Raw genomic sequence first — 22,901 nt, 5'->3', positions numbered from 1 at the left:
GTTTACCCCACAATTGCACCTCTTCCCAAACTTACAGGGTAATTTATCAAAGTGCTTTATGGCGATAATGCCATAACGCACATGATAGTTATTGCAGTGCATGACGTGAATGCAAAATTATTCAAAGGGGCAGGATTGTTGAAATGAGGGGCATTATTGCACTATGCGATAGCATAACACTCACTATTGCATGCTGGAAATAACTACACCTTTTTTGCAGGTATTAAGCCCTGTTTGCAAATTCCATTTTAGGCATGGAAAGAGAGCGAGAGAAAACCTCTGGGGTGGCACACTAGTAGTCAACCATTTATATCACTATAGGAGGGCCAGCTAGTAACTCAAGGTGAGGTTTTGGTGGTTGATAGGGTTTTGGGGCCAGTTTTACATGCACAGTTAGACGTACGAACAGCACAGTACACCTCAAGGAAGATTTGATGTCATTTGGAGTGAGGAAAGTCACACAAAGATGAGATTGCTACAGTGTTCTCTCACCCTAGCTTGATGGACTCTCTACCAGGGTTCCATCAAGCTAAGGTATGTGGCGGGATGGGGTCTACCACAGAATTGCCAGGCCTCTTTTTGGCCTTATTGCCAGGATGGGTCCTCAGCGGATCCACTGGACCTTTCTTTAAGCCATGTTCCCCCCTTAGTTATGGTGCCCTGTGCTGGCATAAGGGTCACACATACCAAAAGCCAAATATGCACCTCCTGCAATTTTATAATTTCCATATCCAGTAGTGTCATGCCAGGATGGGGAGAGAAAATTACTTTTTTTTTAAATTATATATTTTTTTTTCCTTTTAGGGACAAAACTCCCTAGTAAAACCAAGAGAGAGGCAAAGTGGGAAAACTAGGCCAGGATCCTAACGTGGTACAAGAAAACTTCAAGGTGCAGAATCAGAAAAAAAGGAGGGGATGGAGACAAAGCTTGCATTATTTTTTCTTTTCATTGTTTTCATCTTTTCTTTTGGGGGAGAACCTACATCAATACAACAACAGAGAAGCGGAGTCGGATTACTAGGTCAGGGTCCATGAGTGGTACATGAAAACAAATCTGGCTATGTAATTTGCCCAAAATACTGAATATCAGGTACTCTAATTCAACTCAAGGAAGTTGTAATTAACTCTGCAGTCAAGCTTGGCCCTTGCTCAATTTTTCTCCTCAAATCTCTAACTTAGTGCAATCATCCTATTATTTTCTGTGACTTATCTATCACTTGAGATCATTTTTAGAAGTGAGTGATCTGAAAACATTAACCTACTCATTGATTCTATGTCATCTTGATTATTGTAATGCCCTATGTCATGGTCTTTCTTCAAATTTGGTTTCAAGACTCCAATCAGTACAAAATACTGCTATTATACTATTTTTGGTACAAGGAAATATGACCATGTGACCCCCCCCCCCCCTTACCATAATCCCTCCAGTGGTTACCTATTTTGTATCAGATTCAATTTAAAAATGGTTATCTCATATTAAAGGCAGTACACTTGGTCCCTTCCTCCCCCTATCTTGCTAACCTTCCAAATTTATATCAACCCAGTTGCTCTCTTCGTTCTTCCCAGCAAGAAATACTAAAACTGCCCTCTCGCAAGGAAATTAGACTTGAGATAATCTAGAATATAAGCTCCTACATGCCTCTCAGCTTGGGGAATTCTGTGCCCTTCAGCTTATGCTTGGAGAAAAACTTTTGTAAACTTAGAAAAGGCCTCAATACCTGGCTGCAGTGAGCAGGATTTTGACATACAATGCTTATTTTATTGTATGCTTTTGTACAATGTTTCTTACTATTTGTATTATGCTTAATTTGTTTCTAAAGATATGTAATATTCATTGTTTTATGTTTATGGCTTATGTTCTTTTACTGTATATAATCATGCAAATTTTATTGTACATCATTTTGACTTACTTATGGAAGAAAGGTGTTTAATAAAGTATAATAAGTTAACTAACTAACTAGGGGGGGGGGGTCATTTATCAAAGTGCTATATGGTGTTTTTGCATGCAGAAAATGCCAATAATGGATGTGAAAGCACCATAATGTTGGTGTGATGCAAATGAGAAAAAGGGGAGGATATTTTGGTCAAGTGGGCTGGACTCACAGTTTTGTGAAGCTGTATTGCATGGCTTTAATGTGAACTTTAATTACACATTTTGCTGAGAGAGAGAGAGAGAACCTAGCTATAATGCCCACATACTAGATAGATATTCATATCACTATGGGAGGCCCATCTATTCACTCGAGGTGAGGTTTAGGTATTAGTGTAGGGGTTAGGGGCCACTTTGACATTCAAAGTGAGACGTACGAGCAGAACAGTGCTCTCTTGTGAAGATTTGATGACCCTCGGAGTGAGGAAACTCACTCAAAGATGATATTTGTGCAATGTTCTCTCAACCTAGCTTGAAGGACTCTCTTCCTGGGTAACATCAAGCTAGGTTGAGAGAACACTGCACAAATCTCATCTTTAGGTGAGTTTCCTCACTCCGAAGGTCATCAAATCTTCACAAGAGAGCACTGTTTTGCTCGTACATCTCACTTTGAATGTCAAAGTGGCCCCTAACCACTACACTAATACCTAAACCTCACCTTGAGTTACTAGGTGGGTCTCCCATAGAGATATAAATATCTATCTAGTGGGAGGGTATTACAGCTAGGTTCTCCCTTTCTCTCTCTCTCTCTCCATGGTGATTGTACATAGGAAATACAGCAATTCTGGCACTTATTGCAATATGCACTAAAATAGTACTTCACATAGCAATTATTGCAATAAACTGCCTATTACCATAAACACACCCCCTTTTCCTATCACATGCAATATTTAGTGCATTTTGATAAATCCAGGCCTAAAGCTCATAACCAAGAGAAAAGAAGGATCTGAATGGCCAGCATTGCAGCAGCAGCAACAAGAAAGGCACCTAAAACAGCACAGCAAATTTATGAAGGCCAATATTATGGGCATTGTTCCTCTGTAGCTGTACAATAAGTCCTTCTGTCATTTATAAGTATACTAGCCGTTAAGCCCGTAACAACGGGCTACATTTAAAAAAAAATTTCGGTCCATTTCCTTCCCACTTCCTCCCCCCCTAGTCTCCCTCCCCCCCCACCTCACTCTCTCCTCCCCCCCCTCCTCCTCCCTCCCCCTCTCTCCCTCCCCCCACCTCACTCTCACCTCCCTCCCTCTCTTCTCCTCACCTCACTCCCCTCCCTCACTCTCTCCTCCGTCCCCCACTCTCTCCTCCCTCCTCTCAGCTCACTCTCTCCTTCCTCCCCTCCTCCCCCACTCTCTCCTCCCTCCCACCTCACTCTCACCTCCCTCCCTCTCCTCCCTCCCCCACCTCACTCTCATCTCCCTCCCTCTCCTCACCTCCCTCTCATCCCCTCCCCCACTCCTCTCCTCCTCCTCCCTCAGCTCACTCTCTCCTTCCTCCCCTCACTCACTCCCCCTCTCTCAATCCCCTCCCCTTTCAGTCATCCACACCTGGCAGACAGGGGAGTGTCCCTCCCTTGCGCGTGCGCCGCTGCTGCTACTGCTCCTCCCTCCCTCGCGCGTGACGCCACCGCTGCTCCTCCCGCTCCTGCTTGTTGTCGTCATCGTTGTCGCTGCGGCTACTGCTCCTCCCGCTACTGCTCGTCGCTGCCGCTCCTTCTCCTAAGGAGCAGGCGCCATTTTTTTTTTTCGGGCACGCTCCGCTCTGGCCGACGTTCTGCCCGCGCGTGCGCGGTAGAGTTGCTCTCTACTGCGCATTTGCGGCACATCGGTCAGAGCTCCCTTATCTAGTAGATTATGTGAACCTCAAAAAAAGCACAAATATTTTATGAAAGTAGATACATGCAAATTACACAAAAACATTTTTATACATAGAAAAGCAAATCAATAATACATAATGTCAATAGGGTACACTGATCACATTAATATAATGCCTTCACATAGTGAAGTCTCTTTTGGCTTAAGATTTATCTATCTATTTATTTATTTATTTAATGTATTTATTTAAAAGCTTTTCTATACTGTCATTCATAGTCACATCACAACGGTGTACAATATGCTTAAGTCTGTTTGACAATCACATATTCAAATACAAAATAAAATAATCTTAAAAACTAAACAATACAAAATCACAACAGTTGCCTGCAAAAGCTCGCTCGAAAAGGCATGCCCAAAATTATTCAAACTAAGGGCCTCATTTTCCAATGCCTGTTTGAGAGAGAGAGAGAGAGAGAGAGAGAGAGAGAGAGAGAGAGAGAGAGAGAGAGAGAGAGAGAGAGAGAGACTTACTATAGTGTCTATGCCCTAGACAGGTATTTTAATCCCTATGGGAGGGCCACCTACTAACTCGGGGTGGGGATTAGGTATGAGCGTCGGGGGTTGGGGGCCACTTTCGCATTCCACATGAGACCTACGGAAAGAACAGTGGTCTCTAGTGAAGATTTGCTGGCTGTCGGAGTGAGGAAACTCACTCCAAGAGGAGATTTGGGCTACATTCTCTCCACCTAGCTTGTTGTTGCCCAGGTAGAGAGTCCAGCAAGCTAGGTGGAGAGAACGTTGCCCAAATCTCCTCTTGGAGTGAGTTTCCTCACTCCGACGGCCAGCAAATCTTCACTAGAGACCACTGTTCTTTCCGTAGGTTTCATGTGGAATGCGAAAGTGGCCCCCAACCCCCGACGCTCATACCTAATCCCCACCCCGAGTTAGTAGGTGGCCCTCCCATAGGAATTAAAATACCTGTCTAGGGCATAGGCACTATAGTAAGTCTCTCTCTCTCTCTCTCTCTCTCTCTCTCTCTCTCTCTCTCTCTCTCTCTCTCTCTCTCTCTCTCTCTCTCTCTCAAAAACCATTGGTTTGGCAATGCACTGGAGGGGTGTACTTTTTGTTCTGAGTTTTTCCGGCACCTCCCTCTGATGTCGGGTGAAAACCGGCATCCCGATCTCACCAGCAGAAAATGCAAAGGAAACAGATTACTTTGATCTTTAAAGCCCAGAAGGGAGATATGATAAGCTATTTTAAGTCATCTCTTATTGAGTCTGCTTCTAGCCATCTGCTATGGTTTTCCAGTCAATATTGTCTATTCTTGTTGGTTTTTAAACTAAGTTAGTTGCCTAAGATTCATTCTAGATATTTTGCAGTTTCTAGCCTTACTTAGTGGAGTATTACCCAACTCTTCAAAAGAAAGTTAAGGAATATTATATTGCTCAAGCCTTTGCAAATGAGTAAGCATGCCACCTGCAATATTGCTGATTGCTATTTGTTTCATGTATTATGCTTTTTTAGGAAACATTAATTTATAATTGTTGATAACGCTGGTAGCCAGGATGGTCTCCTCCCCCTTTCGTTTCCCACACTCATCGCTCTCCTCCCTTTCACCCCAATATCCCACATTCCTTTGCCACTTTTAATAAAACTCGAGCTCCGTAATGGGTCACAAAGGCCGCAGATTTATTATTCAAAACACAAATGTTATTTAAGTTACCCGAGCTGGACAAAGGCTCTGCGGTATCACCGTGCTGCTCAAATCAGCCATCCGCCATGTACAAGCAAGAAAGCTTGGTGCAACTGCCCCCCTGCTGCATCGAGCAAAGGAGACAACACCTCTGGAAGCCTCCGCACCCCCGAGAAGTTGGTAGTCATCCTAAACCGGACTTAACCCACCATTTTCCTAGTTTCCACTTCCGGCATCACATTGCCATGCCACCCCAGCTTGGGTATTCCACCTATCCTGCCCCAGCTTACATTCAACCCAAAGCTGTGACATGACAATAAAACGTTACACGTAACAAGTATCGCTACATAACAAAAAATACTAATACTATTGCCACTGCCACTTTGAAAATGGCACCTTGGGCGTCGGCCGGGGCTATAAGTGGACCCGAGCGCATCATCCTGAGGTGCCGACAGTCGCACCGGGTGACATGCGCAGTCACATTATTGATGCACATGGCCTCGGTAGGCCGAACTCCCGTGAGATGCTGGAGCTCATGTCGCCATCACGTCTCATGGCTGCCTATCTCCCTCATCCCGGCCTCACATCATGGGTAAGTATGGGGCCGACTGGGGACCTCCCCCTCCTCCCCGGCACCAGGTTACTTTCGAACCGGGGAATGGCAGAGGGGAGAGAAAGGGCCCGTTTCTCCCATTACAATGATTTTTGTAGGGATATCTGAAACAGATGTAAAGATTTTGAAATAGTTCTGCAAAACATATGCAGTAAATTCACTTTTTTGATGAAATCTGCAGTGGATTAATGAGGATATTTTTAGGATTTTGGAAAGTCTGCTGCAGATTTTGACACATATGTGGCTTATTATTTAAATGATTTGATGAATATTAATGAAAAAAAATCCAAATCATCTCAATATTTATACAATTACTTGGGATGGAAACAATAAACATTTGGAGAACCATTGCTTTAATTATCTAAATTAAGGATTCCATTTACTAAAATATATTGATATAAATATATATCAAAAAGTATTTAACATGTGTTTGCAATTGCAGTATTTAATGTGCTTTATAGGAATGTCCATTCATTTGAAACAAATGTGAAAAACATAACAAATAAGACCATTTTTTATTTGTTCTGAATGGAATGAACTGAATATCTTTCAGCTCATGTTTTTTTCAACTTTGGGGAATTTTCATTTTTTCTAAAACCATAATGGCCTCCCTGATGCCTTCTATCCCTCCAATAGCTCAATAAAGACTTGGGGTTGGCTGCACCTGAGATAGACACCAAAGTGACAACATTTTGGTGCCATCTTCCAGGAGGCAGGTACCATTTTTTAAAAGAATCTGACCCTTTTTTGTTATTTCCCCTCAACAGAAAGAGTAAATGGGGGGCTGGAGAGGTCCATTGCCCCAGCATTGGTCCATGGCCCCAGCATTGGCCTGTACCTAATCTGTTGATATATAAGCTGTAATATATTTCCTATTTGTATCTGTTGTTTATAACCTATCTCTATCTGCAACTGATAAAGTTCCAGTTGTGTTACGCCTGTAATATGTTGTTATATCTGTAAACCGGAGTGAGGGCCTTTCGCTAAACTTCGGTACATAAAAGCCTACAAATAAAATAAATAAATAAGACTTTGGGTGAGGGGAACATAGAGACCTGGGAAGGTTCAGCTGAGTATGGTTCAATCCAGCCAGCTAGTATATGTCCATAAAACTGTTTTTTTTTTTCAGTGGAAGGAGAGAAAGAAGGGCCCTGGCAGGACCTGGATATGCCTCAGCCTGGGCCTTGAGTTTGTTTAAAGGCATATAGAAGTAGAAGGCCTTAGAGAGGCCTTTTCCAATTTGTATTTTTGTTCTGGGTGTTTTGAGAAATTGTAATGTTTGTTTGTTTTTTTCAGTTCAGGAATTAACTAAACCAACTCAATCCAAAGAAAGCAGAAAAAAAATTCAAAATGAAAAAACAAACTGAAATGAAATTATTGGGGTTGAAAATCCCTAATATTTTACAAAATTAGTATGGTCTAATGCAATGTTCAAATTAGCTGTGTATTTCATGAGTTAGAACTATTTTCTTTTAGCAACCTGATTTGTATTAACTCACTGGAAATGCTAAAACTTTAATACACCTCAGGAGGCATTGCTAAGTTTTAGTGTTAGCTTTTATAGCTATTATACATCTCAACAGAAGTTTCTATTTTCCTCCCCCCAAGTGAACATAAGAACATAAGAAATTGCCATGCTGGGTCAGACCAAGGTACCATCAAGCCCAGCATCCTGTTTCCAACAGAGGCCAAAACCAGGCCACAAGAACCTGGCAATTACCCAAACACTAAGAAGAACCCATGCTACTGATGCAATTAATAGCAGTGGCTATTCCCTAAGTATAATTGATTAATAGCCATCAATGGACTTCTCCTCCAAGAACTTATCCAAACCTTTTTTGAACCCAGCTACACTAACTGCACTAACCACCTCCTCTGGCAACAAATTCCAGAGCTTTATTGTGCGTTGAGTGAAAAAGAATTTTCTCCGATTAGTCTTAAATGTGCTACTTGCTAACTTCATGGAATGCCCCCTAGCCCTTCTATTATTCGAAAGTGTAAATAACCGAGTCACATCTACTCGTTCAAGATCTCTCATGATCTTAAAGACCTCTATTATATCCCCCCTCAGCCATCTCTTCTCCAAGCTGAACAGCCCTAACCTCTTCAGCCTTTCCTCATGGGGGAGCTGTTCCATCCCCTTTATCATTTTAGTTGCCCTTCTCTGTACCTTCTCCATCGCAACTATATCTTTTTTGAGATGCAGCAACCAGAATTGTACACAGTATTCAAGGTGCGGTTTCACCATGGAGCGATACAGAGGCATTATGACATTTTCCGTTCTATTAACCATTCCCTTCCTAATAATTCCTAACATTCTATTTGCTTTTTTGACTGCTGCAGCACACTGAGCCAACAATTTTAAAGTATTATCCACTATGATGCCTAGATCTTTTTCCTGGGTGGTAGCTCCTAATATGGAACCTAATATTGTGTAACTACAGTAAGGGTTATTTTTGTTATTTTTCCTTATATGCAACACCTTGCACTTGTCCACATTAAATTTCATCTGCTATTTGGATGCCCATATAAGGGCTCTCAAGACCAAATCTGACTCATAATTACTGTCAGGACTCTAACCCTCCTCAACAAGACTCAAACCCCCCCCCCCCCCCCCACACACACACACACACATACACATACAAGAAACCAATCCCTTCTTACAAAGATCAATACCTGCTCCTCATCTTTCAGGACCATGATTCTACCATTCCAGAAGGATCTATCTGATCCCCTTCTTACCAAAAATGGAGTAATCTAGAAGCACCAAATTCCCCATAAGAGCCACTGCCCCCCCCCCCCCTTTCCTGATAAGATGCCCTGTAGGATCTTGCTGGGAAGGGGTTCAAGATAGGCATGGGGTTGGAATCAGGGGGGACCCTGTTTGTTGTAAGCATCACAGTATATTGACCTCTTCTCTAGAATTGTAATCACAACAAATTGCAGAAGTTATCACAATTTATGTAAACTATCACAAATACTGATTTAAATACCTTATGTACTAAAGTTGTTATGCCCTTTAGTATACAGTTATATTCTCAATAATATTTGTTAAGAGCTGGTTCTAATTCAGCTTAGTAGATAATTTCCTTTATATTCTTTATATTTTTTGAGGTTTAAGTCTGCTTTTCAATAACTTTACAGGTACTTTTTGGAAAGCAATGCATGATATTAATGTAAAGTATCCAATTATAGGCATGTGAATTTGTTTGAAATGACATTTCCCATTTCATGTTACAACATTTTCAAACTGAAATGATATAAAAAAACAAAGAGATTTCATTTTTTAAAATTTTGCTTTGAAATAAAAAAGAGAATAAATCTTCAGACAACTCCCCCAAAATTTCTGGGTCCAGGAATCTCAACACCCCCATTTTCCCTGTCTGTGGGTTCCCGATGATGTGGCCAGCCTGTGGCCTGATCCCATTGCCAAGGCCTAGAATTAGGCCCAATGCTGGTGCCAAGCCTGGTGGTTGGAACCATTTGCTGAAGCTGAGACCATATCCAGGCCTAATGCCATAACCTAGCAGGATGGGTCCTGTTGCAAAGGCCTCAGCCTAGGCTAAGGCCAATACCAGGGCCAGTTTGGCCTGCTCCAGAAATGAAGTTCTGACACTGAGGTCTTAGTCTGGGTCTAATCTCAGGACTGATAATGGGTCCTTATTCTGAGACCTTGGCCTAGGCCCAACCCTGAACCTGGGATATGGACCAAAGGCCAGGTCCCATCACTAACCCCACACCCTAGGCTTGATGCCATGGCCCAGTATTGTTGGTTCCTATCACCAGAGCCTCAGCCAAGTTCAAGACCAATGTTGGGGCTTAGCCTGGAGGCTGGGTCAAGTCCATGGAGCCTGAAATTTGGCCTAGGCCTGGATCTAACCCCTAAACCAGAAGCTAGGTACCAGGTCCCCAGGCATCATTTTTTTGTTGATGCATTCTTCAAAATGCACCCTATGCTTCTAGGACATGCTGGATTGACATTTCTCCAGTATCTTCCTTCTGAGTGGAGGGCACCATTTTAATGTGTAGTTGTTAAAATGAAATATTGTACATCAAAATGGTGCCCTCTGCTCAGGAGGAAGGCATTGCAGAGAAGTCATTCCAGCACATCTTCCAGCATACAGCACCATTTTGAAGAGAACATCAACAGAAGAAGATGTGTAGAGGTCTGGTCCCCAGCATTTGGGCATAAGCCTAGGCTGAGGCCTCAGCCTTAAGGATGGGACCTGGCCACTGGGCCCAGCCTCGGTGTCAGGTTTGGGCCTAGGCTGAGGCTGTAGTGACAGGATCCATCCTTCAGGCTGGAATCCAGCAATGGACCTTTGTTCTGGGCCTAGGCTAAAGCCTAGGTTGAGGCTTCACATTGGGCATAAGCCTTATGCGATCACACCAATGTGCACCCCCACCCATGGGCAGGATAAATGAGGTCTGAGGAATTTCCTGCCCCAGCAATTTTAGGGGAGTTGGATCAATAAGTCTCAGGGAGGACTGGGCTGGCCCCATTTCATTTTTTGTTTTGTTTTGTGGGTTTAATGTTTATATCATTTCTTCAAACTACATAAACAAAATAAGCATTAAACAAAATGATAAATGGGAAAACAAAAAAACTGAGAAAAAGAAACTCTTTTTCCCCTGCACATCCCCACACTAACTGCATTAAGAACTCTTTGATTTGTAGACCTATCACTAAAGGGGAAGAGCAATGGTGTAACACATTTTGTCCCTTTGTTTCAGGCTTACCTTATAAAATTACTGATGTCAGAGAAGTTTTGTGTGCTTTCTAACTGCTTATCTTATCTGATGAGAAAATCTCTTTGCTCACCTAACATTTCCTGAGGTTTCAAACTATTGCCAGCTCAGGGCCCCCAAGGCTCCTATGATTCTTCAATCAGGGAACAAATTGCAGTTAAAACACAAAGAAAGAGCCAAGAAAATTACCAAAACCAATGACACCAAACACCAAACATGGCAAAATCAAACAATAGAAAATATCAAATTAGATCCTAATGTACCAGAAGGTTAGTGCCTACTATAATACATGCATCAGCAAGCCTGTCGGTGTGCCCCTATTTAAATGGGCCACCAGGTCTGCTACATCATTTGCGTACTGTGGAAGTCTCTTTTTGTCACAAACATATTTTTTTCTAAAAATATCTCATGCACGTAAAAAAGAGTAACAATGATCACTGTGATCAGGCTTGTTGGATATGTGTATTATAGTAGGCACTAACCATCTGGTACATTAGGATCTAATTTGATATTGCTATTGTTTGATTTTGCCTTTTTTGGTGTTTGGTATAATTAGCCAGTGCAACCCGGCGCGCACAAATCTACGCCCGATTTTATAACATGTGCGCACAGCCACGCGCATGTTATAAAATCCAGGGTCGGTGCGCGCAAGGGGGTGCACAATTGTGTGACTTGCGCGCACCGAGCCACGCAGCCTTCCTCCATTCCCCCCCCCTGAGGCCGCTACGATATCAGAGCGGCCTTGGAGGGAACTTTCCTTCCGCCCCCCCCCCACCTTCCCCTCTCTTCCCCTACCTAACCTGCCCCCCAGCCCTATCTAAACCCCTCCTTACCAGGCACAGCAGCAAATGGCCGCTCTGCCTGGAGGCTCCAGCCCAGCCCACGCCCCGTCCATGCCCCGCCCACGCCCCACCCCCTTTTTCAAGCCCCGGGACATGCGCGCATCCCGGGGCTTGCGTGCATCACCAGGCCTATGCAAAATAGGCTCAGCGCGTGCAGGAGTGGATTCTCGGGGTTAAGCGCATAATTTACGCGCGTAACCCTTTGAAAATCCACCCCGCAGTGTATACATGTATTCTTTTGACTGACTCTTTTTGCATACATAAAGAAAGACTGTTAGAAAGAGATCAAAGAAGGCTGACAAGGCCTTTTCTTTTCATGTCAATCTGTCTGTAGATAATCTGAATTCAGTGTACTTTGCTACATTAGACAGACAGACACACACAAAAAAAAAAATCAGTCTTCATTGGCACTCCAATCCTACCTTGACCCAGGGAATAGACAGAAAGTACAAAACAAGCCTCTGTCTCTCTGTCACAGTAAGTGAGAACTCTGTGAGTACAGTAGTGAAGATTGGCCCTTTGCCAATGCCAATGCCTTATTTTTAAAAGCTTTTCTTTCATTCTACAAGAAGTTCTGAACACACAAACATTCTCTTTAAAATCCAAGAGAGAAAATAGAGTTTCTTTGCACATGGGAGGATATCAGTATCATTTCATCCAGATGTCAGCTATAGGCAAGTTTAAAAAAATATGCTTAACCTTGATAGGTCCTCAATTCTGTCTATTTGCCTAGGTTTCCTACCTCAACTCTGGCCCAGCTGATATCTCACACACATTTTATACAGCACCTCTTCATTTTCTCCCTTCAGACCTCCTTTTTTAGTAATTCCATTCTCTGTCTTATAACCAGGCTGAGTGAGATGAGGAGAGTATGCACACTGAACACTGGATATGACTCACTCTGAGTTATAGAAGCAGTAACAGTAGAGTATCTCTGGCAACTAGATGAGGCACAGTAGAAGTCAAGATAATTAACTAAGACAACTGCCTACAATCTGACTTCTTCCTTCTTCTGAGCTTGCATATAGAAGATGGTCCATTATGATAGGATCATGCCTTTCATTGCTCCCTCTCTCATATTTTGTTTTAAAATTAGAAACAGATACTAGTAGAACTCTCCCTATATCTTCTTTTGGTCATATGAGTCATTATCATGTCCATATTGCCTGCTTAGTGGAGGCTAGTGTGCCAAAAAACATTTTTATTAATGTTGGTATACTTTGGGCTTGAAAAGGTTGGAAACATTATACCGTAGCAAAATACAGGTCAGTAGAGGTACAGCACCAAAATCAGGACCACACTCAGCTATTATTATTGCTTTTCCGATAATAGAAGTAGTATTTGAAAAGACTGATTCAGAAGAAAAATTATGTCTTGGATTCCCTGAATCACAGGAAATTGAACAGCTAGTAGCCAAAGAGAATTTGACATCTTTATTCAATAGCATTTAACCTTCAGTGAGGAGGTAGAGGATACAGAAGATACAAACAAGCCTGGGATCATATATAGCAAAGGGTAAGGTCAACTCCAAGTCTGAGAAGCCTTCCCCTTCCCTTAATGATGCCATGTGGAAATAACATGAGGCCTCCTCCAGGATTTTCCTCTGGCTTCTCCCTTCCTAGGGTTTTCTTCCAATTTGGTTGGTGCCCTTAATTCTTCATTTGGAGTCTTTGACTGGTCTTACCGCTGTAAATAGCTGCTTTGTGCATTTCATAATGCTTTAGGATTTTCATGCCATGCTTTCTTCCATGTTGAAACTTTATCATTGCCTGGGGGGGGGGGGGAGGGTTTGCATCTTTTGGTGCTTTGTTCCCCCTTTATGTTGCCTTAAGCTGTTCATGCCACACTTAGTGATGCTTTACCTCTTTTGTGCAGCCTTAGGGGTTCATGCCACTGTTGGTTCCTTTTTCTCCACTTTTGGAGACTTGGGGTGTTCTGACTACTCTTGCTGCTAATTTACTCCTCTGATGGTACCTTGGAGAAATCCTGATTCAGATGGTTCTGTTTTATCCCATGTGCTTGTTCTGGGGCTATTTATGACACTTCTAGTGCCACGTTGACATAGTCTTAATATGTTGGAATGCCTTTATCCTTCTGATGATTTCAACCCACAAGTTTCATTAGATATGATTAGAAAACCACAATTTGGGAGCCCAAAATGTGCTGCATTGCATCCCCCATTGACATTAATGGGAAACAAATGAACAATAAATGAAAAAATTGTTTTTGTTTGAAGTGAACCAAATGATTCCGAGCTGTGAAACAAATAAACAGAGAAAAATGTTTTGCCTCTGCACATCTTACTGAATATGTGTGTAAATACATTTTCACCTGCTCCCTGCTGCACAGGGGTGTATGCATTCCTGCTAATTGGTCACAGTGGAATTCTGTATATCTGGGATCATAAAGAGGATAAGTTTAAAACGAGTGTGCACACGCCGAGATCCACGCAAAATTTGTACATATGTGTGTCCCTAATTTAAAGCACTTGCATGAGGAAATGATATTTGTGTATTTTCCTTGGCATTTGCACATGTGCAAGTCAGCAAAATTTGTAATGTGTGAGGGCAGGAAATGACCAGTTTTACAAATTAGTTCATTAATTTGCCCAGTCTTTAGGTCATAAAAAAACTCTTAGTTATTCAGTCTGAACTCCCTCTAGTTTACCCATACCGTTGACCCATTCAGTAATTGGCTATAAAGTGTGTTATTCTGACTAACACCTAATAAATAAATACTCACACCTGCTAAATAACAGCAATAAATAGGTGCAGGTAACCGCCATATGCACGCCGCTTGCACTGATTATAAAATAGCAAGTAATGTGTGCCACCATTGACTCTGCCCCCTAGTTAAATAGCCTCCCTTCTTACCTGTTAGCCTCAACCCTTAAAACCCCGCTGATCTTTGTACTTTTTTTGATGCTGTTTGTTTGTTTTATGGCTTTCACGCCATCCACAGCAGAAATAAAGTGACGTGGCAGTGGATTCCGGTGTGTGCTTGCGTGTGTAGCTTCATTGAGAAATCCAGGGATACCCATGACCCACCCCTTTTTTAGAAAAACATTTTTGTGCATATTGCAGGACATGTGCACCTAAGTAGGCAGCTTTTAAAATCCACTCAGTGCGAGCTGGCCTGACATATTCACATGGATCTCGGTTTTGGCGCACGCCAGCCTTTTAAAATTCAACTATATTTATTTATTTTATTTTATTTATTTATTTTTATATACTGACATTCCATTTGGCATATCACATCGGTTTACAGACAACGTGGATGATGCTGGAAACTTAGATGTTTTCCTATTGTTTCATACATTAAAACGTAGAATTAACTTTAGTTGAACAAAGGTAAACGATAACTGAACAAAACAAGTTAACAGGAAATTAAAGGGTGATAGTGGGATCTTTAAATTAAATTAACACAGGCTAAGGAATTTTTGTCATTAAAGGGTTAATCATAAGATATCAGAAGGGAGACAACTATATGATGGTAACTTTTAAACAGGCGCACAGGCATAGAGGTGCACATTTATCAGCCCGTGCCCAGGGATACAGCTATTTTATAGGATATGCACGTTTATGCATGCATGTTATAAAGGGCACTGATCACATGCACAGGTGTGCACACTTTAAAGTGAATGCGCACCTATGTGCGCAAAGGCCGCTTTAACTTCAAAGGTAGGGGGATGTTGAAAGACAGACCCGCCAATGCTATTACCAGTTTTCTCAGTTCATTCCCAGTTCACCCAGGTAAGGAAAAGGACTTTAAAGAGCATCCCTTCTCCCCTGTTAGCTCCGACCCTTAAAACCTCACGGTTCTGTCTATCTTTATTTTATAACTTCTAGTCATCCATAGCAGAAGTAACATTTTGCAGCAGGGGACCCCCAGCATGCACTTGTGCAAGTAAGTATGCCCATGCTAATTTTAACTTAAAAACCAGGAATGTCCAGACCACGGCCATGCCCCACCCCTTTTTTTGAACTTTTCATTTGTGCCCATAGCGGCATGAACGCACATACCGAGGCAGCTTTTAAAATTTGCTCGGTGCGCACTGACCCGACTTGTGCATATACCTCCTGGTTTTGGCACAAGCTGGGCTTTCAAAATTCACCTTTATGCATGCGCATCTGCTAATTTGTGTGCCTGCGTCTCTTTTAAAACTCACCTTCAAGTGAGCACATCAAATACACTGATACATTTTTTTTTAGTTAAATGAACATATATAGTTTCAACTCTGACTAAACTAAAGGGGCTCATTTACTAAGCATGTTTTCCATAGACATAGAATGGGGAAGAACCTTTAGTAAATATAGGCCTAAAATTTCCTCTTTTTAGTATAGCTTAAAGTACACATGTTTTGAAGTTATGCATATAAATGCAGCCAGCTGAAAATGCACTTATGTAGATTCAGGCATTCTACCAAGGTAACATCCAATTTACTCACATAGTTACCAGCAAAGGGGAAAATTTTAAAAGACCTGTGCACATGCCCATATATGTGGCCATACTCACATCTACTCAAATATTTTATAACACATGTGTATCATATACGTGCCAGTTATAAAACAACATAATTTTTCCTGCAACATTGCACATTTGTAAAAAATACATAGGAATGGATATTCAAGTTAGCTGGATAAGCCATTAAAAGAGATAATTATTTAGCCAGATAAGTAAAGCTTTCTAAAGACTTATCCGGTTACTGTCACTTATGCCAGATAATGAGCAGGTGTAAATAATATATGCGAGTAAGTTGCCAGATCTACACACTTAAGTCTCATAAAATAGGAACTTACATGTATAAACGTCAGCCTTGCCTCCAAACATCCCTAAACTTCCCCGTTTGGACATATAAATATGTTTGCGTGAATCCTATTTAAGCATATATATTTGAGGTTTATAAAGTTGCATGCATGGAGGTAAATGCTCTTTACACACACACACATGAATGCTAATTTTTCCTCATGCAAACTTTTGAAAAGTCACCTTTAATATTTTGAAAACTTTCCCCAAAGTGTATGCACAAGTTCTATTTATTCTCAAAAGAAGCCAACTTTCAGCCTTTCTGCAGAGCTTGCAGGTGGGTCTGCAAGATGATTTTTAAAGGGAAACTCCTCAGAGATTTTCCCTTTAGAAATCTAATGGCCAGCTCGTGCCTGGGGGGGATATCTTACTCCACATATTTTGCAGGTGCAATGTATGAAGGGTAAAGAACACACCAGGATTTCAAAATGAAATCCTGGCACACGCTTTAGCTGGTCCATCTGGCCCCCATTCCTCCACCTCTTTTCCTATGTTGTTGACAGCATGAATACGTTTCTTCATAGCAATTAAAGGGGATTTTTTTTTTACTTTTAAACACCTGTTTACCCAAAGAAATCCCTTTAAAAATTGTCCCCAAAGCTGTAACCGTTCTATTGTGGAAAAGAGCCATTTGGGGGCCTTGGAGATCGCTCAACAATTCATATGCTACAAGCCAAATATCACTTGGCTGTTGGGAAAATGTATCAGATCTTGTTTGTCTTCAATCCTAGTGGAACAAAAACAAAATGTTAGGAGACAGCTGAGCACATATTTATTTTTGGCAAGATTTTTGTGCATGTCCTTCTGCCTAAATTTCTCCCAATACTCTTGTCTGCAGTAAGTGAATTTGCATTTACGTCACATTCGACCTGTGATTGAGCTGTATTAGGATTTCATATAAATTTTGACTTAGTGAAAACATATCCCATTATTTATTTTGTATTTTTGAGGTATGCCAAATTATAGTACCAAACTTTGCTGCCTAATGAGAAGGTATAGAAGTTTTCTCCTTCAGGAAGGCACATCAATTTTTTTCATTTACACTAGAAGAAAGAGCTTGTTAAATGGCTTGCTCTAAGCACTTTCTAGAGAAGTTCAAAACAACATTTTTTACATAGTCTACTCTCTAAGCTCTGATTGTCAAACATGTGTGAGATTCATGTTCATTTCCAAGCTCATCTCTCACAGCAGCAGCATGCACCATTTTCACTATGCCACTTGGCCAATCTCATGCACTCCAGGGGAGAACATTTATTGCTGTTTGGAAGAAATGCATTAGTGTTATTTGTCCTGTTGTGTTTCAGCCTTGGAGCAACTGTACAGTTTTCTTGTGATGAAGATTATGTGCTACAAGGAGAAAAAAGTATCACTTGTCAAAGGATTGCTGATGTATTTGCTGCATGGAGTGATCACAGACCAGTCTGCAAAGGTGAGTAATATATGGAATTGTTAAATATAGTAATTAATGTTTTATCATGTGCTTATATATGACATATCTGGCTTAATCTATTTCTAAAAGCTGATTCTGTACTGTTTTCAGTAATAAATAAGCACTAAATTATATTTTATCAATTTGATTTTGTAAATAAAATGGCGGAGTATACTTCTAGGATTTTAGTTGGCTTTTAATAAGTATAAATATTTTTTTTAAAAGTCCATTCAGTTGATAGCATCATTTTCTCATTAAGAAGCCTGTAATTTTCTTACAAGGTCAAACATAGCATAATTATACTTTACTTTTTATACCTGTTTTTCTGTGTCACCAAACCAGGACCTTATACAGGAATACTATATGTATATAAAAAAAATAAAGAGTCAATTAATAAGTATTAGTGAATAGAGATTTTTCAAAAAGAGATTATCATACATAATTTTTGAAAATAATTTCACAAGTAAGTTTGAAGAAATGTGTCATAAGGGAAGGCCAAATTTAGAGTTCCTTGTATAAGACATGTATAACATAAAGAGTCACTGAAAGGAGGTGGGAAGGCAAATCTTATGAGGTAGCCTGCCTTGTGTCAGGTGTGCAGAGGATAATGTATGACTGGGAACCAAGGTTGTGAGATGGGACTTACCAATGCAGAAAATCAAAGCGGTAGGAAGGTGCTAAATAAGGATATACAAATCTTTCTAAAAGATGTGAGTCATTCTTTTTAACAAGCCCATGAAAAGCATTTGAATTTTATGCATCAGTTCAATCAACTTCTTTTAATGGCAAAAAATTATGTTCACAGCCAGTTCTGCAGCTCCTCAGAAATTCAAATGGAATTCAAAGAATTTGAATATCCTTGCATTTGTATATCTGTCTTGATTTTAGAAGTGCCACTTTGGATTTTTGTATTTCTGCTTCATATTCGCAAGGACAGTAACTTTTAAACAGCCGCATGTGCGCATGCTGGCCCACGCCAAAGGATGCAGCCATTTCATAACATACGTGCATGTATGCATGCATGGTATAAAATAGGCTGTCTAAGCGTATATGTGTGCACAATTTTATATGGACTTGCACATGGGCACACAAATGTTGCCTATGCGTAAGTGGGGGGATTTTAGTAGACTCGCAGGCCAAGACAATTACCAGTATTCCCATTTTATTCCCAGTTCACCCAGGTAAAAGTTAGGCCTTCCTAACCCCTTTTGTTAATTAGCTTCCATTTACCCTGTTACCCCTATCCTTAAAACCCCACTGCCTAGCCTAGTATTTATTGTTTCCGGGCTTACACACAATCCATAGCAGAAGTAAAGTTACGTGGTAGGGGATCCTGGTGCGAGCTTGTGCATGTAAGTATTTATGTGCTGGTTTCATTCATAAATCCTGGAATGCCCATAACCCACCCAGGCCATGGTCCTCCCTCGCCCAGCCTCTTTTTTTTGTAAAATGCTTTCCTGCGTGTACTGGGAATTATGTGTGTACACAGGTTCCTTTTAGAGATGTGCAGGGGAGAAAGGTTCATTTTCATTTTTGGTTCACTTTTGGAAGAATTTTGTCTCACAAATTTCAATTCATGGATTGCTTGATTTGTGTAAAATAAATGAATCAAACAATAAAAGAAAAAAACATAAAAGGTCAAAAAATGAAAATGAGTCCTTTCTTCCACACTCCTGAACAATTCGAAAGCCAGGATTACCCCTGGCCCTCACTTACTCAGTCCAGTGGGGATCCACCAGCTAGGACTGGGCCAAATCCCTGGACTTGCATAGGCCGAGGCCACAGTAGGTCACTTCGGCCTCAGCCTACTCAAGGCTGACACCTCAGCCTAGACAGGAGCCCAAAACCAGGCCCAATGCCATGGCCCTTTTCAGAGACCAGGTCTTGATGTTGGGACCTTGGCCAGCATCCAGGCCTGACACCATAACTGCATCAGGAGGCCAGGTCCCAAAGCCTGGGACTCAGCCTAGGCCAGAGCCTGAGCCCAGACCCAAACACATGACTCAACCTGGTGGCCTGATCCCAATGTCAGGACCTTGGCCAAGAACGAGGACCAATGTTACAACCCAACCAGTAGGCCAGGTTCTGATGCCTGGGCCTCGGCCTAGGCCAGAGTTTGATACTGCAACTTGACCCAGAGGCCTGGTCCTAATGTCGGGGCCTCATCAGGGACCCAGGCTCAATGCAGTGACCCAATCCAGAAGGATGTGTCCTGATCCTGGGGCCTAGGCCCAAACTCAGGCCCAACACTGGGGCCTTGGTCCAGAGGCTGGTACCCAATGCCTGGGCCTTGGCCCAGGGTTAGGCCTAAACCTCAGAATCCAGGTTTGGGAGATCCTCTTCTTTGGACCTCTTCTTTCTTTGCTTGAAAGTCAAATGACACCGTCCACTGGGGTGAATGCGCTGGAGTTAATTAACTCTGAACGACATCATTTGGGTTGTGAGAGTTTTGTTTCCCACATCCTTTAATCCCACTCCCCCCTCCCTGCCCCCTCCTCCTTCACCCCCTCCCTAGTTTATTTTATCAGGTTCATTGTAAAGCCCTGTTGGCTATTTATTGTTCTATGGAAACCGATGTGATGTTTTCTTAACGAATGTCGGTATACAAAACTTTCAAATAAATAAATAAATAAAACCAAAGAAAAGGAGCTCCCAGGCCTGGGCTGTGAGGTGTGGGGCTGAACCTGGGCCAAGGCCCCAGTGTTGGGATTAGGCCTCCAGGTCAGGTCCAAGCGACAGGCCTAGGTCTGGGCTAAGGACCCACATTGGGATCTGGCTCCCAGGCCAGGTTGTGCAAGTTCAGTTATATTATCTTACATTCACTGTTCAGCAAGATTTTGCCCTAGACTGTGGTTTTCCTAGGAGATATCCTGTTGTCACCAAATTCTCAGTTACTAGGTGGTGAGCTTATCAGGCTGCTAGCATAGGCTTTCCTGTACCTATTTTGACTTGTTACTTGGCAAACTAAGAAACAGAGTGTCTATTCCATTATTATTAGAGATGTGAATTGTGTGCCAGATCGTCTTAACGATCAGATTCGGCTTGGGGGTGGGGGGGGGGAGTGGAAATCTGATCGTTAAGATATGTGAATTGGAATCGTTTCCGATTCCAATTCACATCGCTAATTTTTTTTTTACGGAGGCCCGCGCCACTAAAAAAAAACAACCCACCCGACCCTTTAAATCGACCCCACCCTCCCGACCCCCCCAAAACCTTTTAAAATTACCTGGTGGTCCAGGGGGGCCTTGGGGAGAGATCCAGGGGGGTCTCGGGGAGAGGAGAGATCCAGGGGGCCCTCGGGGAGAGATTTCCCGTCCCAGGCATCAGCTGTTCTAAAAAAAAATGGCACCGATGCCCCTTTGCCCTTACCATGTGACAGGGTATCCGTGCCATTGGCCGGCCCCTGTCACATGGTAGGAGCACTGGATGGCCGGCGCCATCTTTCAAGATGGCGCCGGCCATCTTTACTCATCAGCCCCTATTATACTTTTTATAATTAGGGATATGAATCGTTTTTGAACGATTAAAATTATGGTCAGATAATTTTAAAATCGTCCTAAATCATTAGAGTGCACGATACAATAAAAATGCCCCCGATTTATCGTCAATTATTTGGGGGACGGCGGGAAAACCGGCACACCAAAACAAATCCTAAGCCCACCCCGACCCTTTAAAACCAATTCCTTACCCTCCCCCACCCTCCCGAACCCCCCCAAAATGTTAAATTACCTGGTGGTCCAGTGGGGGGGTCCCGGCGCGATCTCCTGCTCTCGGGCCATCGGCACCATTTTGGCTGCCACTAATTAAAATGGCGCCGATGGCCCGATAAAAAAAAAACCCACCCGACCCTTTAAATCGAACCCCCTTAGCCTCCCCCACCCTCCCGAACTTTTTTTTTAGGGAGGCCCGCGCCGCAAAAATAAAACCCCACCCGACCCTTTAAATCGACCCGACCCCCCCCCCCTATTAGGGGCTGATGAGTAAAGATGGCCGGCGCCATCTTGAAAGATGACGCCGGCCATCCAGTGCTCCTACCATGTGACAGGGGCCGGCTAATGGCACGGATACCCTGTCACATGGTAAGGGCAAAGGGGCATCGGCGCCATTTTATTTTTAGAACAGCTGATGCCTGGGAACGGGAAATCTCTCCCCGAGGCCCCCCTGGACCACCCCCTGGACCACCAGGTAATTTTAAAAGGTTTGGGGGGGGGGGGTTCGGGTCGATTTAAAGGGTCGGGTGGGGTTTTTTTTTAGTGGCGCGGGCCTCCCTAAAAAAAAAGTTCGGGAGGGTGGGGGAGGCTAAGGGGGGTCGATTTAAAGGGTCGGGAGACGATAAATCGGGAGCATTTGTATTGTATCGTGCACTCTAACGTTTTAGGACGATAATTTTAATCGTTCAAAAATGATTCACATCCCTAATTATTATAAACAAATCTTATACATATATATATCATGTCTAACAATTCTTATGCTAAACTCTGTGTATTATATATTTATCCACATTTATTGGTGATTACATTTGTTCTACTATTCTCATCTATCCTGTGACAAAATTCTTCATGTCCACTTAGCCTCCTTATTGTTTTCCCCAATTGAAGATTAGGAATGGCACCAGCAATCCTCAACTGGATAGTAAAACTCAGAATACTCCTATTCTCCAACATAGCGTCTCAGTCTTAGTAGGGATTAATGAAAGATGGTTCAGAATCATCCTTTTCTAACCTTAGCCTTGATGATAAAGAAGGCTGGAAGCTGACTTCTGGTGGCTATATGTATATATATATATTGATTTGGAGAGGGGAGAAAAACAAATTAGGAAGATCAACTAAGAAAGAGTTGCAATAGTAAAAGCAAGACAGAAAGAGAGGAAAAGGTGACTGATGCCATAGGAGTAGGTCTTATAAATATTGTAGGGAACTTACATTTTGTATCTTGATTTACAAGTGTATAAATTAATATTCTTTATCATTTTAAATTCAGTATTAACAAGAATCTATTTGTTTAAGAAAAGTATTTAGATTC

General features: G+C 42.1%; 1 protein-coding gene across 1 annotated transcript in view; it reads left to right on the top strand.

The window, feature by feature from the left end:
• Positions 1-22,901, top strand: part of CSMD3 (CUB and Sushi multiple domains 3) — a 3,551,396-nt gene that overhangs the window by 1,481,780 nt on the left and 2,046,715 nt on the right. Inside the window, 1 exon segment of the mRNA XM_029591914.1 lies at positions 17,755-17,879. Coding sequence (XP_029447774.1) covers positions 17,755-17,879 — 125 coding nt within the window.

Source organism: Rhinatrema bivittatum, chromosome 2 (assembly GCF_901001135.1).
Source record: "Rhinatrema bivittatum chromosome 2, aRhiBiv1.1, whole genome shotgun sequence".
NCBI classification, from domain to species: domain Eukaryota; kingdom Metazoa; phylum Chordata; class Amphibia; order Gymnophiona; family Rhinatrematidae; genus Rhinatrema; species Rhinatrema bivittatum.
The sequence above is the reverse complement of the archived record's forward strand: the minus strand, read 5'-3'. Positions and strand labels throughout refer to the sequence as shown.